An 18,682-nucleotide genomic window follows, 5' to 3' on the forward strand; every position below is an offset into this window, starting at 1 on the left:
GGTCGCGGGTCAGTCGGGGGACTATATATATCTCTGTGTGTGTGTGAGTGTTATGCAAGTATGTTGAAGTGAATGACATTTTTTGGAGAATGTACAAGAAAAATCATGTTGATTATCTGGAAAGGAAGCATGTGAAAGCTCTTTATCTCTGGTTAGAGCAGTTTGGAAAAATGAAGAGCTGTCATTGTTAAAATTGCAATGGATCTGGTCAGATTTCAATTTTGTTAATATAAATACAACCGTTTCTTTATATATATATATTATGCGTTATTTATTTATTTTTCTTTTAATAAAAAAAATTATAGCCTTATTACTTGCATCAAATGCATATTTACAAACCTACATCAAACAAATACATCCACACTTGGAAGATAGCTTAGGAATTTTTCGAACAAAATGAAAATATTAGTTATTCTATTTATAAAAAAATGGAAATCAAATAATTAATTACTTGGATGCCCAAGAAGTCTAGTTAAACAATGCACAACCACATATAAAACATGATTTTTTTCTTTCTTTATTAGTAAAGATTCACATTATATTAACAATGAGATTTACATAAGGTACATGTAGAAGGTTTGGGGGAAACAAGAGAACATTTCTAAGATTTGCAAAACAAGTCTTGTCTGTAGCATCTTAAGGCAATGTTTAAACTTAAATTTACAAAGATTTGAACTGGAATTCTGTGATAGTGCCGAGCCACCAGTAAACAATATTGGAAAAAACAAAATGTCAAAATAGCCATAGCTAGAAGAGACCTGGAAGTGCTTAGCTAGTTATTGTATAGCCATGGGTCAATTTGACTTGCTATTGCAACTTGCAGCCATCATCGAGAGGGCCATCCATGTTCACTTCATCTAAAGTCTCCTAGAAAATGTAACTCCCATGCAAACTTGGTCAAGGAGGAGACATCGTTGGAATGTTTGCCTACATATGATGTGGAGACACAAAGACCGCCTGAGGCTTGCGGGCTGGGGATGGGCAATTTCCAGAAGTTGAACTAGCAAGAGGAGAGACGACACCAATGGGCATTGAAACATAAGTGGAGGAACTAGAGGAGGATGGGGAATCGATGTGCAGATCCCACGAGAGATGCCACAGGGAGGTGTCAACATGGGTATAAAAGGCAAAGAGCTCAGCTATCCAATAGGTATCGCAAGATTTCTTTCATTCTTGGTCGACGAGGTGTCGAGAAAGAATGTTATAGAGAGACTAGATGGCGTTGTGATCATGAAAGACTTCTTTAGCCTCGAGTTCGAAGACTCTGTGATGAATATGGTCAGAGATTGCACGGTCGAACATTAACCAGTCTTCCTTAGCAATAAGGGAGATGGGTGGTGACCTCTACCTCTGCCATGCCCAACATGTCGCCCCCTCTTCCATAGCCAACACATGAAGCAACTGGAGTTAGATGGGAAAGCAAAGGGCACAAGAGTGACAATGGGTGCAGGATAGAGCAAGTGGTTGAAAGAGGCCAAGTTGTGAGTGAGGTGGTCGTTGTGATGAACCAGAGTGATGCCATGGTGATATGGATTAATATTCATTGAGGAGGAGTAGAAGGAGCATTGATTTTAGGTGTGTGAGGGCGTTGCATCCCGCAGGTGATATAACCTCGAGAAAGCTAGACAATATGTAGCAAAGGAAATAGATGCCAAGTGGTGGACGCCATCCTTTGATGTTTGGGCAAGTGGAAACTTTGGGAGGAGAAAAAAGAAATCTTATTAAATAACAAACATAATCCTAATTACATTATAAAAAGGAGACTTATTAAAATAAAATTGACAATGTAGAGCTTTATCAATTTTACGGTCTCTTATAAAAAATCATCTTAATAACAAATTTTTTTCATAACACATTTCTCTCACACTTTTTCATAACAAATCTCTCTCCAACTTAATTTCAATGTCTAGTTTAATGTAATATTCCTTTTTTGGATATGGTCAAAATGGATGAAACCTACCCATGGTATTTAATGTGGTATTTTCCCATGGTAACTGCCCCTAGTATTTTCCTTCGTTTTTCAAGGGAAATAATAAAATAAGGCTTCTAGAGAATCCATCAAGCCTATAAAAGGGAATAGGAGCTAGGCATTGAATCATTCGGGTTTTATCTATCTTGTTGTATTTTTCTTGAGAAATTGGCGTAGCCAGTTCCAGTTTGATCCCAGGGACGAAAACCCCGTGGGTGTTATTTTGTCTGGTGGATTCAGCCAGGGTCCACGATTGTGCTTCAGTACATTTGTCTTCTCTTTTTGATAAGCAGTCATGCATGCCATTGTAGGGGCTTGAGATTTATTGTATGGGCATGTACCATTTACAATTATTAATATAAATAAAGGTTGCATTTCTATATCCCGTTGTGTTTAGTGTTTTGATTCCAATTATTTTTAACTAGAACACCTAGATGTGCCATATTGGTTGATTATTTCGTTGTTCGGGATATTATAGTGGTATCAGAGCTGTGCATCCTGCTAGCCTGAGGGTTTTATGCAGGGAACTTCGGTGAGATTTACTTTCACCCTAGCCAACATTTTCATCTTCGGTGGTATTAGGTATCACCCTAGTTGGTCTAATTTTTTTGTTGATTGAAAATATAGTTTTCTGCATTGGTTCGAGGGTTATCATTTTTATTGCAAAAGGAATGGGCCCTGAAAATAGAAGGCAAACATTATTGTAAGGAAGAAGGGCAAAGAGGCCATCACAAAAAAAAAGCATCAGATTTGGGTGTGATGTGTAGAATCTAATCATTGGGAGGCCAAGATCTAATCAAAACTTGGAAGGTTGATCCATTTTTAGCAGGTCACTAACGTTATTAAGACCGCCTGAATCAACCCTGGTTGTGCTTTATTGTAAGGTTGCGGGGTTGTTCATATGCTGTGCAGGCAATAAGAACAATGGCTTGAAGGCTGTAAAGCCTTACTCGTTAAAGTGTGATCTTCACGATTGAAGGGTGATTGGAAAGGGCCGAACAAAAAATTGGTTATTTCTTGAAGCCTGCGTGCCACCCCTTAGTATGAAAAATCGAATTGGCTAAATAAAATCAACAAAATCATCATTGTTGACTAAAAACTAATTTGTGGACCGACAACCAATTAGTGGAAGGGTGTCGCATCCAAGCGGCTTTGATCATCATTTTGGAAACTAGAGATTGGTGTCGAAAGTCTCCCTCCATTTCACTTGATAGCAGAATGTTGTTAAAGATCGAATCTGGGGAGTCAAGTGGCATCCAAGGTGTAGATCGATCCTATTAGTGATCAATTTATTTACATTTGAGCCATTACTCATATCTATTTATAAAAGAATTTATATTTTGCATCCACATCTGCATTCTTGTCAAAATAGAGACATTCCGTGCATCCTACCATCAGCCTACTGAGAGCTCATTACAAGGGTGATTCTTATAGCATCACTAATAGGCAGAGGCATATTGTTCCCTTGAGTAAAGGATGATGACTCCTATACGCGCTGAGAAATTTTTTGTTCCATTGAAAAATTAGTATGGTTGCCTGTGTTATCTGTGCACGAATCTTCAATATCAATGATGTGTTAATAAGCAACAATGGTGGTGAAAGTCATTTTCCTCCATCTTTGGGTCAAACACTACTTCAAAAGGAGCGAGTGTTAAGGGATATTTGGAGCAATGAATTCAAAAACAAATTGTGGCATCTACGGCTGAGAACATCCCTAGCATAAGACATAATACCTTCAGGGCCGAGAATCCACCCCTTCTATCCATTGAGCCAAAGTAGTGAAGCCCATACAATGATTTGGAGTTTTCCATCTGCAAGAACAATGGATTAAGATATACAGGAGGTCGACTATTATAAAAAACATTAAATCTCCAATCACGCTAGAACCCCTGCTCATTGGCTAAATTACTGCATAAACTGAGGAGGTCAAACCACTGAGGAGAACGTCAGCCTACAATGATCTATCACTAATTGTTCGGTCGAGCTAGTGTACCGAGGATCTTAGGAAGAGCATCCATTGTACAGAGGAGGCGTGCCACCATTGCACTCGTAGGAGAGAGACCATGGACACTGAGGAGAAAGTGTGGCAAATGGATTGTGAGCTTGACGGTCCATCAGACAGAGGATACGTGCCACCATTGCAAATGAAGGAAAGAGAGGAAATGGATGTTGAGGCGAACTTGTAGCAAAGGGGGTCATGAGCCCTGAGGTGAACGCATCAATGAAACGTAGTCTAGATCGACTAATTGAAGAGGCGGTGATCCGGATTTAAATAGGAACACAACAAATTATAGATATAACCATAAATACAAAGATGCAGTGGAAATAACACTTCATTTCATTAATATCAAATACTGAAATATGTTTACAAATAAAATGGAAATAAGACTAGCTCGGGTGATGGTAGCTTATCTTTGAGAAGAGATGTGGTGTCTACATGCCTCTGAATTGTGTTACAATGAGGCTCAAAAGCCTATTTATTATTGAGAAACAAAGGAAAACCCTGAAACATCCAAAAACCTAACCTAGGAGTTGAAGTGCCAAACTATGGGCCCCGTTTGGGTAAATTGGTACATCGACTTCCTGCAGTCGTAACTTTGGCATATGATCTCCGTTTGACGCGCACAATACATCGTTAGAAACATCTATTTAAGGAATACAACTTTTGAATGACCAACGCCAATCAATGACCCATGTTGTGCCTAGTTTTCCCAAAAGGCGTCGTTTAGGGCCTCAAAATGGCTCCGAAAGTTTAGGACCCAAAAAAACTGCCAAAAATAGTAAATTATGCTACAAATAAGGAAACTGAAAAATTGAAAGAAGCAATGGTGGGGGTCCAAGTGGAATAGTTGGGTGGCCACGAATATCCACCTGGATCATTCCTCCCCCCTTAGGAAGCAATGGTCCCCATTGCATTGAGTAACTCCATGAGATGAGGAAACTTCTGCTGAAGTTGGTCCCTCGTGAGCCACTTACCCTGGTGAAGGAGTTGGATTGCTTTAACAACTCGATATAGTTGGATCCTTTGCTGTCGGGTCTTCTTGATCTATGTGTCCATGATCTGATCAGTTGTGGCTTGTTCCATGCAATCTGGATGTAACTCTTTAGGTGTGAGTTGTTCTGCAATGTCTGATGTGTCTAGCAATGGTGGGAAGTATGGTTGAAGGCAGTCCGCATTGAACACTGGGTGCAGGCCAAGGAATGGGGGAATGATGAGCTCAATTGCATTGTCTCCCACAACCTTGGGAATGGTGTAAGGACCATATCGGAGTGGTCTGAATTTCTGATAGGCTCTGGTAAGGCGTTCCTTCTGCAAATGCAACCAGACTTTGTCGCCCACCTAAAACTTGTGTGGCACCCAATGTTGATCATGTCATTTCTTGTACCTGGCATTTGATTTCTCCATAATTTTGTGGACTTTCTGGAAGATTTTTTGGATGTGCTCATGAATTTGTTTGCCTTATCAACTTCGGACTGGACATGAGCCGAATCTGCCTGAGTAGGTGCAAATGGTATGGCCACATCAATGGACACAGTGGCTGGAATCCCAAGCCCACTTGAAAAGGGTTGTGGTCAGTCGAGATGTGGAGATCCCGGTTATAATTGCGTTGGACATAGGGGAGGCTCTCATCCCATGTGCGTGGATGCTCTGAGTGGTACATGCGCAGAATGTGTATGATCATCCTATTGACGACCTCTATCTGGTCATCAACTTGGGGATGGAAAGCTGTGGACTTAGTGAGTTTGTTGTCCAACATCAACTAAGATTGGACCAAAATGTATTGAGGAACCTGTTGTCTCGATCTAAGATGATAAATTGTGGGATCCCAAAGTGTATCCACACTCGTTCAAAGAAGAGTTTAGCAATGGCTTCTGTTGTGATATTCTTCTTGCAGGCTGCCATAATGACCATCTTCAAGAATCTGTCGACGACCACAAAAACACAATCTTTGCCATGCTTAGTAGAAGGAAAGCCCAACATGTAATCCATGGATATGGATTCCCAAGGTCGAATAGGGGTAGGCAACAGAGTATAGAGGCCTTGATTCTTGATGGTCGGTTTGGTGATGGCGCAGGCAGTGCAGGATCTAATGTACTTCTCGACATCTTACTGAAGATTCGACCAATAGAAATACTTCTGCAGTATTGCTACCATTTTCTCATCCCTGAAATGGCTAATGGCCCAACTGTAGTGCACTTCCCAAATAATCTTGGCACACTTGATTGAAGGAACACAAAGGTGTCCCAAGTGGCATAACAGGGTATCCTGGAAGTGAAAATCTGAAATTTTCTAACCCTCCAAGAGCTTTTGGTATGTGTGGCTGAATTTTGGGTCACTTTTGTAGAGAAATGGCCAATCAGAAGTCTCTTGCCCACAAGAGTTGAGCACAGTGGTTAACGCCATGATCAATGGTCGGCTGAGGCAGTCTGCAACATTATTGGTGCTTCATTCTTATACTTGATATTCAAATGGAACTGTTTCAGGTATGTGGACTACTTCTGATAGTGATCATTCTGCAACTCCCATTGTGTCTATATGAACTACATGGGTCGGTGGTCTGTGTGGATGACCATTTCCTTCCCCAAAATGTAATGCTTCCATTGTCAGTAGGCCTGCAAAATGTAATAAATCTCTTTGTCATAAGTGGGATACTTCCAGGTTGTGTCTGAAAGTGTCTCACTGTGATAGGCCACTGGATTCCCTTGTTGAGTAAGGACTGCCCTAATAGCATAGTCAGAGGCATCTGTCTTGATCTGAAATGGTTGTTGTAAGTCTGGTAATGTGAGCACTGGTGCAGAGAAGAGGCGATGTTTCAACTCTGCGAATGCCTTATGTTGAGACTCAAACCAAAATAATTTTGCTTTCACTCCTCCCTTGGTGACTTGACACAAGGGCTAAGTGATATGAGAGAATCCCAACACAAACATGTGATAGAAATTAGCAAGACCTAGAAAGCTACGAAGCTCTGTCAGAGTGGTTGGGGCTGACCAATCTCGAATGACTTGGATCTTCGCTAGATCCACATGCAACCCCGTTCATCAATAATGTATCACATACACTAAACCTGGGTCATGCCAAAAGTGCATTTCTCCAAATTGGTACACAATTTATGTTGCCGTAGTGTTTGGAGAACCTGTTGGATGTGTTAGAGGTGCTCTTCCCAACTCTGGCTGAGGATCAAGATTTCATCCAAGTATACCACTACAAATGAGTTGGTGAATGGCTGCAAGATGTCATCCATTAGCCTCATGAAGGTTGCAGGAGCATTCGTCAACTCAAAAGGCATAACCAACCATTCGAAAAGGCCCTCCTTGGATTTGAAGGCAGTCTTACACATATCAGAGGGTTTGATTAGTACCCGGTGATATCCGAACTTCAAGTCGATCTTTCTGCAATATTTTCCCCCCTTGAGTTGGTCCAGAAGGTCATCAATCTATGGGATCGGGTACCTCTTTCAGACAATGATCTTGTTCAGCGTCTGATAGTCAATACAGAGTCTCCAAGTCCCATCCCTCTTCTATACCAACATGATCGGGTTCCCACAGGGCGATGAACTTGGCCGGATGTGACCTTTCTGCAGCAACTCCTAAATCTGCCTCTTGATTTTGTTGTTCTCCAGAAAAAAGTGCTGATATATTGGTCCATTCGGCAACGACGCACCTGGGGTCAAATCGATGGAGTGCTTGACTTGATAGTGTAGAGGCACCCATACAGGGGAGGTGAAGATGTCCTCGTACTCCTCCATGAACTTGTCCATCTGTTTTTGTCGTGCGGAGGGGCCCTATCTCAAGGTCATGACCACCATCTTCTTATTTCCCTAAGGGTGTATCATTAGGAAAACAAATTTCCTAGTTTTTAAAATGATATTAATGAATTGTTTTGCAGTAACCAAAGAGATAGCGGTAGGCGGTGCTACCTCTGGTATCATGTACAAATTATTTCCCAAAGTAACAATAACAGTGTGAGGCCTTGACTCATACACAACATGTCACTTCCATAAGTATGGTTGGCCTAATAATACATCACAAAAATCAAGGGGAGCAATGTCACATAATACCTCATCCGTGAAGGGCTTGATGTTGTATGGAAGGTGATACTACTGGCTCACGCGAAGATCACGTCCTTGGTGAAGCCACCCGATGGTGTATGGTTGTGGGTGTGCTATGGTTGGTAAGCCCAACGGCTTCATGACCTCTGCCGAAATGAGGTTATTTTGTCTCCTGCTATTGACAATGAACTGTAGCGAGGAACCCTTTACCCACATCTGGGAGTGGAAGAGGTGCTCCTCCTCCTATAGATCTTTAGGTTCCTCCTTATGGATCTTCGTCGTGGCAATGGTGGCATTGGGCTCCACATTGATAATTTGCTTCTCTTTGTCATTCATTTTGTCAGGTTCTGACTCAGAGTAGGAACATGCATATGATTCTGAAGCTTTCAGCTCGGCCACCAGTGACTCCTTGGCCTGACACTCACTTGTGTTGTGAGTGGAGCTCTTATGGAACTCACATCACTTTCCTGTGTCCTTCTTCGGCTTCATGGTGTTTTTCTTTGCTTGCAGCTTTGGCAGGTTGTCCTGGGCCGCCCCGCCTTGGCTTTGTCCTTTGTTCTGCAGTTTGGGTGAACATTTCCCTTGCTTCATATTCGTAGATCCAAAGTCTCGCTTCTTCTATTTAAACTTCTGCTCGATCTTAACAGCGTATCGGTACGTTGTGCCGAGCAAGGAGATGTCTAGGAACTACATCTCGTCCTGGATGTACTTTTGTAGGTAGATGCGGTACTTGAGTACCAAATGTTTCTTAGAATCCTTGATACCCAACTTCATACGAAGGGTATGAAAAACATTGGTAAACTCTGGCACATCTTGGTCACTTCCCTACCGCAGCATTGTCCACTTTATGTATTTATCCTCATAGCTCCTGACAGGGTAGTATTGCTCCTTGATGGAATCCCAGAATGAATTCCAAGTGGGTGTAGCTGAAAATAGTGAGGTTGTACTTTCATCCTTCTGCTCACAATAGGTTTCCCACTAGTCCTTGACGTGGGGGCGACTTTAAGAAGAGGAAAAGTAATATTTTCTTGGCTAGAAAAATCAAGAACAAAAAATATCCTTCTAGCAGATTTAACCATTTATCTACGATGTCTGCATCTATTTGGCCCTCAAATATGGGAATGTCAAAGTTTACTTGTACCTTAAAAGGAGTGGAGCCTCCAGAGGTGCTGCTGGATGTGGATGCGTTGCCAGTGGTAAACCGTTGAAGGATCTGGGCAAAGTTATCCATCATTTCATTCCTTTATTTCTCAAGGGCCTCCTCGAGCAATATTTTGATAGGATCTCCCACCCCATCGTCTTTCTTTTCTTCCCCCATGGGTGGTCGTCGGGGTTTGCGAGGCTGATCTTGCAAAGGTTCAACCAGATTGAGCCCTAACTCCTTATATACTGACCTTGTTGGGGACATGCAAAGAAAAAAAGAGAAAAAGCAAACCACCCTGATACCCCTGATCCAGATTTAAATAGGAATGCAAAAAATTATAGATATAATCATAAATACAAAGATGCAGTAGAAATAACACTTCATTTTAGTAATATCAAATACTCAAATATGCTTACAAACATAATGGAATTAATACTAGCTTGGGTGATGGTAGCTTATCTCTGAGAAGAGAAGTAGCAGCTACATGCCTCTGAATTATGTTACAATGAGGCTCAAAGGCCTATTTATTATTGAGAAACAATTGAAAACCCTAAACATCCAAAAACCTAACCCTAGGAGATGAAGCGCCAAACTATGGGCCATGTTTGGGTAAATTGGTACATCAACTTCCCAGGGTCCTAACTTTGGCATACGATCTTCGTTTGATGTGCACAATACCTCGCTAGAAATATATATCTGAGGACTACAACTTTTGAATAAAAAACATTGGTCAATGACCCATGTTGGTCTTAGTTTTCCCAAAAAAATGTCGTTTAGGGCCTCAAAATGGCTCCGAAATTTCAGGACCCAAAAAAACTGCCAAAAACAGTAAATTGTGCTACAAATAAGGAAACTGAATAACTCAAAGAAACAATGGTGGGGGTCTAAGTGGAATAGGCGAGTGGCCACAAATATTCACCTGGATCAATAAACAAAGTTTATTCTCTCATTTTGGCCACATCATAAACTTCCTGAAGTGGAATGGTTCGACACTTGTGTGTTGAAGCGGAGGGCGAGTTTCCAAATTTATAACAGAAGTCGAACTGGCCAGAATTAAGGAGGTCAAGATTCATTGTGACACCAACTTTCATAAGGGACTAAGGGACTAAGGCCAAGTTATATTAATGATTTGTGCAAATTGGGAAGAGGCCGAGTTGAGGAGAATATCGCTATTACAAAATTTTATTGCTTGCAGGAGAACAATTTGTTATCTTTGCTCAAAGGAGGTAAATCAATTTTATTGAAGAAAGCCAAGGAGAGAGAAGGAAGATCAAGCGTCAAAATCCATTGATGCCAAGCCATAATGTCATCACTTTACTTTTGGAAACGCCTTAGGAATCAACATAGTAGTACATCTGCTGGTCCTCTGGGCTGCAATATTTTAGTGGATCAAAAATGGCAACAACCTCCAGATCAGAAGCAAGAGCAGAACAATAGGCCTTTCTCTCAGAATATCCATGCTATCCTTAAACAATCAAAGGATATCCGGAAGGAAGATGTAAAAAGCAAGTGTCTCTTTGAACTTGGATCCAAAATGCAGAGAACAAAGTCAAAATATGTCCTCCTACTATTAGACAAATTATACATAGCTTTATGTCTCATAGAGCAATCAAACTAGAAAGGGTCAAGTTGGGCCTTGAAGCCATCCATGCTTACTTTGATACAACCTAGGTTCTTGGAGCATTCTTGTGAAAAAGTTAAACTCACAGTCGCCACTTGTCTTAGTAAAATCTTAGCCTTAACAACGCCACTACTGCCCTACAATGATGACATCATGAGGAGGATTTTTCGAGTAATGGTAGGAGCCCTCCAAGGATTGGACAATATCACCCTTATTACTTTCTTTCAGAGATGCAAAATTTTAGAATGCATGGAAAAATCCATATTTGTTATACTTATGCTGGATCTAGAATGTGATGACTTAATCCTTCAGATGCTCCAATTCTTTTGCACCTGCATTACAACATCTCATCCAAAATTTGTCAAAACAGACATGCAAAATATCATGTCCCTAATCTTAGGAGAATATAAGGCCATCTGCAAACAATTGAGGTCCAAATTGTTGGCCATTTGGAGGAAGGAGCTAATTGTATCACCTGTTGGCTATGAACTAGTTGAGGGGTTGGTCAAATAGAACATCAAACTACTTAAAATGAAGTTGACCAAGGAGGAACTAACAAGGATTTGTGGAGACAGCAAGAATGAACTAAGGAGGAAAAGCCTATACTTTGTATGCAAGGGATCTTGGGAACTTAACCATTCATGTCCATGTGATCGGATGGAGGCAACAAGGACAAAAGCAGAGGTAATTCCTTTAGACCATGAGGATTCATCTGAAGGATTCGAGCAATCAAGTACAAATGGTAAGCAACAACACAATGCTATTCAAAAATACATGCAAGACATCCATGAAGAGCATGAGCAATCAAGTGTAAATAAGAGTCCACCAGTGCATCCATGTCTAACAACCAAAGAGGATGGACAACAAATTGTCCCCACAAGTGGAGAAGGTCAGGAAGAAGACATTCAAGGAGACTTAAATGAGGAGCCAGTGATGGTAAGCCAATATGATGAGCATGATCATAATGAGCAACATGAAAAATATAGTATGCAGGATGAGCCATTTCTGGAGAGTTGGTCAAAGGTTCAAGTTGGGGCTATGATAATTGAGAAACCAATGCAGAAAGATACAGAAGAATTCAGTAGAGCACCGGAATTTCCAGGAAAAGATTTTTGGGAAAAGATCATGCATTTCAAGAAATATCTTATGATGTTGAAGCAGAGAGTTTGGATAGTCCGAGACATTGTCTTATAGGAGAATATGAAAATTGAGGAGCTCATAGGGGTATGTGCCGAATCAACGACTAAGCTGTCTAATGTTGAGGAATGACTCAAGTCCCTCATAAGGCAGCAAGAGGAGTACAGTTGGGAGTTCCAGAGCAACCCTCTACTGGAGTACATAGATGCATCTTGCAACACTACCAACCCACCTTTATACACTAGCAAGAGCAGGGCAGAGTTCTCCAAATGCATCATGTTGGGTGACCGAATAGAGCAGCATGAGTTGAGCATTGAGTAACATCAACATAGTAGATTTGTTGGTATTCATCCTTCCTAGGGTATGGATTGACGAGAGATTATGAGTTGGTATTCTATTGATGGGTTGATTCCTAGGAGGATACTCACAACCAAGGGCATATTGCAGCTTGGGCCCTTTGGCACGGATAATGATGGAGGGATGAGATGGTACCATAACCCACAGGTCTCAAGACTTAGGTGGCATTGGGATCTAGGAGAATCCATTGGGGGCAAGATTGGTTAGAGGATTGTTTGGGATCCAGGGATCGAAGGATCCATTCAGGATCATTTAGCATGAACGATGGAATAGCACACCGGGTTGTATGGTATCTTGGATTTACAATTATTAATATAAATAAAGGCTGCATTTCTATATCTTGTTGTGTTCAATGTTTTGATTCCAATTATTTTTAACTAGAGCACCTAGATGTGCCATATTGGTTGATTATTTCGTTGTTAGGGTTATTACATTTAATATGCCAACATTATCATACATTGCGAGCTTATTCATAGCACATTTCTTCTAGGTTTATACTCCAATACCTCCCTAATATGTCATTGGTTTAAATTCATGTCCCTCACCTCAACAAAAAAACTCTCTAACACTACAACAACTCAAACAACCCTTCCATTAAAAAACAAAAATATGATGATCTCTACTTTCTCTATCAAAATTTCAATACTACTATTTAAAAAATAAACACAATTTTTTATTGACGTATATTTTGTTTCACAACATTCCCTTCTCAATCACAAATCCTTCCTTTATCAAAATTTTTAGACACCCAAATTACTCTCAAAATTCACAATATTTTCAATTTCTGAATCACAAATCCTTTCTTTCATTTAAAAATCTCAGACACCCAAATCACTCTCTCTTAAAATTCACAGTATTTCCAATTTCTCACTCACAAATCCTTCATCAAAATTTTTATTAGACACCAAAATTATTCTCAAAATTCACAATTTTTCAACTTACTTTCAAAATTCACAGTGTTTCCAATTTCTCTATTAAAAGGATGTAGGATGAACAAAACTATAAATTTAAACTCCCCTAACCCAAAAAACATTTATAAAATAAACACGAACCTACCTTATGTTTGTAAGATGGCTTCACATTTATTTTCAAACAAATTACAAATAACAAGTATATGAAGAACAAATGGAAATCAAATAATTAATTACTTAATGTCCAACGGTACCTATTTCCAAGAAAACTCAGCCCCTCAGTTCTAACAAAGCTCATTTGGGTTATTAGCCAAGGCATCTGTAAGGATATGCCACTCTCAACAATCACATGTTGAACAGGGCAATTTGCAACCAACGGTGATTTCGACTGGACATCCTAAGATTGCCACAGTGGTAGAGTTATCCAATGGGGCACGTGTTAGATTATTTGTGACCCTGGTCCAGATAGAAGGAGGGGCTTGTGGAGGAGACAGTTTTATCAAAAAAATTTAGATCATGCAAACGTTCACCACACATTTATGTGGATCCTTTCCTACATAATCCATTTATCACAAGAGTTGGTTTTGTTATGTCTATCACAATACATAACATCAACCCCCAGCCAGCACAGGTGAAGGAGAAGGATAAGGATGACTCTCGCTTCATCCTCACCAGCTGCTGCCATCATAGCAGCGGCTCCTGCGTGTACTCCAGCAGCTGCCAGATCCTCCTCTTTGACCCAATCACTTCCCTCCACCTTCAAGGTTTGTTTCTTTCAGGTCTATTCTCATTCACGCCCATTCATAGGTTTCATGCAATAAATGCTTTTTTCTCTTTATGTGTCACAGAAACTTTTTGTTAACAATTAATTGGTGGCATGCAGAGGGTTGAAATATCAGAGTTTGCGGGGCTGAAGTCGACTTCTGGCTGCATCACGTATGGAAGACAAGCACGGGAGAACAACCTCAGCCTTTTTGATGCACTTGCCTCTCAGGTTGTAGCTAAGGTGAGTCAATACTAGTACCAATTGTTCTGGATTACTCAATAAAGCTCACCTGATTTGAACAAATCATTATTTTAAATTACTGATACTGTAGTAATTGAAGTCAGGCTGGAAATTCTGGAGCTGTTAGGGGAGAAACAGTGGCGAAGTTGAAAGTGGCTATTAATGGATTTGGGCGCATTGGACGCAATTTTCTTCGTTGCTGGCATGGCCGCAAGGAGTCACCTCTTGAAGTAGTTGTAGTTAATGACAGTGGCGGTGTAAAAAATGTAAGTTAAAACAGGGGGACCTGGTTTAGTATGTTTTTTTTTGGGAGAGGGGGTTGTGGGGGATGTTTTGATTTTATAATTTTCTTGTGTGGGTGCAGGCTTCTCATCTTCTGAAATATGATTCAATGCTGGGAACTTTTAAAGCTGATGTGAAGGTAATAGATAAGGAAACTATAAGCGTGGATGGGAAACCCATTCTCGTTGTTTCGAGCAGAGACCCCCTCAAATTGCCATGGGCGGAGCTTGGTATCGACATTGTCATCGAGGTAGGGCTTTCTGTGTCTAGAGGAGGCAGGGCTCTTTTTGTATCTGTACTATAGAAATTTCTGGAAATTTAATAGACAGGAGCTAAGGAAATTGTAAACTAGAACCTTGAAATTTAAATTTAATAGAAAAGAGAGAATTCAAACAATTGAATTTGTTCCAGTCTGTTAGATTTACAAACATTCCAAAATATGCCATTTAAATAAAGATGACCAGGATTAGTGAATAATTCTTTAAAACACAAGTGTCAGTATTGAAGCTGGTAGCTGGTAATTCAGTAGGACTCCACATCAATTACAAGAGCCTGCAATGCAATGATGCAGGGTACTGGAGTGTTTGTGGACGGACCCGGGGCAGGGAAGCACATTCAGGCCGGGGCAAAGAAGGTGATCATTACAGCTCCTGCCAAGGGCGCTGATATTCCAACCTATGTTGTTGGAGTCAATGAAGGAGACTACTCTGACGAGGTCTCCAACATTGTTAGGTAAAAACTCATCCTGCCATTTGTTTGGAAAGCTTCATATTCGGAATCACATTTTTCACTTTCAGCAATCCTGGTAATCATTGCAACTATTTACTAATTTCTTCTTCTAAGGCTCAATTTCAAATGGCTGAAGCTGAAGCTATGGTAATAATTACAATCCTTTATTAAATCGTGTTCTTTTATGGGTCTGATATCTACATCTGACGTAGTGTAAACTCATTGTGCAGCAATGCCTCTTGCACAACAAACTGCCTTGCTCCATTCGTCAAGGTCCTGGATGAAGAGTTCGGTATGTAATTGCTTCCTGATTTCTGGTATTTGTTTTCGTGTGCCCATTTGAGATTAATCAAGATATCGCAAAAATGAACCCTATATCCTTGTGGAATTTTTATAAAAACGGTATATCTTATGATAGTTTTGGACAGCCTGTTTGATCTCCTAAAGGCCATTTCACAGAGAGCTATGTTTCCAAATAGATTTGTTCAGTAGGCTCTTAAGATCAAGGCACTCTAAGGCATTTATATGTTAACTATAACGTTATGTATTCTGTGGGAGAGAACATGACAAAACATCTAATGTGGGTTCCTACTAAGCTGTTTTGGGTTCTTACTGACCATCCCCAATTAGTAAAGTGCTGACCATGATATCAATCTGTAGAATGTTCCTGTGGCAGAGTCTAAGGGGAGCTCTGGAACTATTACCAGTGGTAGCAAATTGGTATATGCTTAAATTCTATGTGTAATCCTTTCAGTCGAGCGAGGAATGACTAGAAAATGAATGGAGCTGTTAAGAAAGTATAGTGGGAAAGACCGGATCTACTGTCTGAGAATTGTTATCACCGTCTGTAGATGGTTGATTTAGGGATTATTATGACATTATATTGCTTTCTGATTAAATTAGTCAAAATTAATTGAAGTGATTGTTAAGCGTTACTCAGAGCTGTTTATTAGCAAGAGTAGTTGAGTTGAGCTGCAACCTGGATATACCGTGATTAAGTTGAATTGAGCATCTACTGTCAATATGAGAGAAGATGTGTTGCTAGAATGTCAAACTTTGTTGATCCACTTTGAAAACAAAGGGATTAGCTTTGGTTTATATGGATTTTCTCTTTAAACTTATGTTTAATGTATATATCAAATTGGTGTAAGGCTTTTTAAGACAAAGTACTCATCTCATAGTACGAGGTTTTCTTGATCACTTACTCATGTCAGTTTAGGGATGTTTAGGGATGTTACTGTTAAAATCTATGAAGAGACTACTGGACAAGTATCCACTTCTATAAGATTATAAAGTTTATGAAGACATTCTTGGACAAGGTATTCTTGCACAAGGTATCCACCTCTACATGATTAGGATGTGACTATAAGTCTATGAAGCTATATATATTCTCCCATCTTTGTATAAATATTCATCTCAGCTTAGGGATGCTATTGCTAAAGTCTATGAAGACACTCTTGGACAAGGTATCCACCTCTACGAAATTAAGATATGATTATAAATCTATGAAGTCATATATATTTTCTCATCTTTATATTTAAAGACATAACGCAAACAAATACTCTTAACTATTAAACCCACTTAAATTATATATCCCACTCAAATTATAGATTGTTTTATAACTGTCAATATCTCTCAGTGAACCTAGTAATAATAGCGTGGCCACGTTGCAGGCATTGTAAAAGGGACTATGACAACAACCCACTCATACACCGGCGATCAGGTGCCTGTATTTGTTATTTGTTAATACACCCCCATGCTCACTCATATTACAGGAAATGTTGTGGTAGTTAATTGATTTTAAGATTGGATGACTTATTGCAGAGACTGCTGGATGCATCGCACCGTGATTTGAGAAGAGCACGGGCGGCGGCGCTGAACATAGTTCCAACTACTACAGGTGCAGCCAAGGCGGTATCTCTAGTGTTGCCCCAGCTCAAGGGGAAGCTGAATGGCATTGCTCTGCGTGTGCCCACTCCCAACGTCTCGGTTGTGGACTTGGTGGTCAACGTTGAGAAGAAAGGAGTCTCTGCGGAGGATGTGAACGCTGCCTTCAGGAATGCTGCCAATGGACCCCTCAAAGGAATTCTTGCAGTGTGTGATGTTCCCCTCGTGTCCGTGGACTTCCGCTGTTCAGATGTTTCCTCCACAGTGGATTCTTCTCTCACCATGGTAATGGGAGATGACATGGTTAAAGTGGTAGCTTGGTACGACAACGAATGGGGTTACAGGTATTTTTCTAATCTTGGTAATTGTTTGGTAACTGTTTTTCAATTGTTTGGTAACTCTGTTTTTCGTATGTCTGGATTTTTGTTCATCTTATTTCAAATCGGTGAATTATTTATTTATATATATTAGTTTTAGTATGATTAGATTTTTGTCCATAAAAAATCTGAGTTGGACAATCTACCTCCTATTTTACTTTAGCCCAGTGGGCAATCTTATTTTTATATTCAGAATTCAAATTTTTTGATAAGAGAAGTTTATTATAAAAATTTAATACATTGATTAATATGATTTTGAGATTTGAAGAATTTAGATGAATGAAATGCTTGTCGACTGTTGAAGTGATAATAAGAATGAATGTATATCTGATGTTGTTTGTTGCAATACACAGCCAAAGAGTTGTAGATCTTGCACACTTGGTGGCAGCCAAATGGCCAGGGGCTGGGAAGGGTGGCAGCGGTGACCCTCTCGATGACTTCTGCAAGACCAATCCAGCAACGGATGAATGCCGAGTATACGAAGCTTAATTTTTCTGCAACACACGACCAAATCGCTGCATTCTTTTTTTTCAGGGTCAACATTTTGTGGATAACAAGGTAGGGTTGGCGGGCTCCTCTTTCAACCAAAGGACTTCAGCCGACGCTCATCTTTGTAGTGACTTGTCCTGCAAAACTGAAAACGAGAGCAAGAACAAACCCAAAAAAAAAAATATTCCAGTTAATGCGTTTTTCTTGGGAAAAACCGTTGATATTTCTTTTAATGGTAGCAGTAGATGGAATTCTATTTCTGAACCAGTTTTATTTCTTTTCTATCCCACTCTCCTGAGATTTGTGGTGAGCTTAATTTTGAGATTGTTATAGTATTTAAGCAAAAGTCGATGTTTTAAAATGGAGAACATTTGGCTGAATGGAAACAAAAGAAAAAACTTTGGTTAATTTTGCATTGATTGTAACTGTTCTGAATTTATTAGATGCATATATACTTGAGGAAGAAATCGATGATAAAGATTTGTAATTAAAGGATATGTCAAAAAAAAATTATAAAGGAAGAAATATTGGTTTTAAATTATTATATATATATGAATTGATACAAATGAATTTTTAATATTTTAAAATGAATAAGTAAAAATATTTTAACTAATTATTACAAAATGGAAATGGTCATACGTTTGAATGACTTACTTAACGCAGTTGAATCCCAAAAAATGATATCTAATATAATGCACTGCGTAAATCCCCCATACTTAAATT

General features: G+C 39.7%; 1 protein-coding gene across 1 annotated transcript; it reads left to right on the forward strand.

Moving 5' to 3' along the window:
* Positions 1-13,766: 13,766 nt before the first annotated feature.
* Positions 13,767-18,243, forward strand: LOC149143223 (glyceraldehyde-3-phosphate dehydrogenase B, chloroplastic-like). Its single transcript, XM_089451230.1, has 9 exons — positions 13,767-13,953; positions 14,073-14,195; positions 14,300-14,461; positions 14,560-14,727; positions 15,049-15,209; positions 15,437-15,498; positions 16,880-16,929; positions 17,031-17,437; positions 17,824-18,243. Exons 1-9 carry the CDS (start codon positions 13,840-13,842, stop codon positions 17,957-17,959), a joined length of 1,383 nt encoding a protein of 460 aa, XP_089307356.1. The 5' UTR covers positions 13,767-13,839; the 3' UTR covers positions 17,960-18,243.
* The last annotated feature ends 439 nt before the right edge of the window (positions 18,244-18,682 follow it).

This window comes from Pinus tabuliformis, chromosome X (assembly GCF_031772625.1).
Source record: "Pinus tabuliformis cultivar Carrire ecotype Pingquan chromosome X, CPIR1, whole genome shotgun sequence".
Classification (NCBI taxonomy): domain Eukaryota; kingdom Viridiplantae; phylum Streptophyta; class Pinopsida; order Pinales; family Pinaceae; genus Pinus; species Pinus tabuliformis.

Coding starts and splice junctions, on each gene's coding strand:
- LOC149143223 (XM_089451230.1), top strand. CDS start 13,840: ATGACTCTCGCTTCATCCTCACCAGCTGCTGCCATCATAGCAGCGGCT. Junction 14,462..14,559: donor ACAGTGGCGGTGTAAAAAAT/GTAAGTTAAAAC, acceptor GTGTGGGTGCAG/GCTTCTCATCTTCTGAAATA. Junction 15,499..16,879: donor GGTCCTGGATGAAGAGTTCG/GTATGTAATTGC, acceptor GCCACGTTGCAG/GCATTGTAAAAGGGACTATG.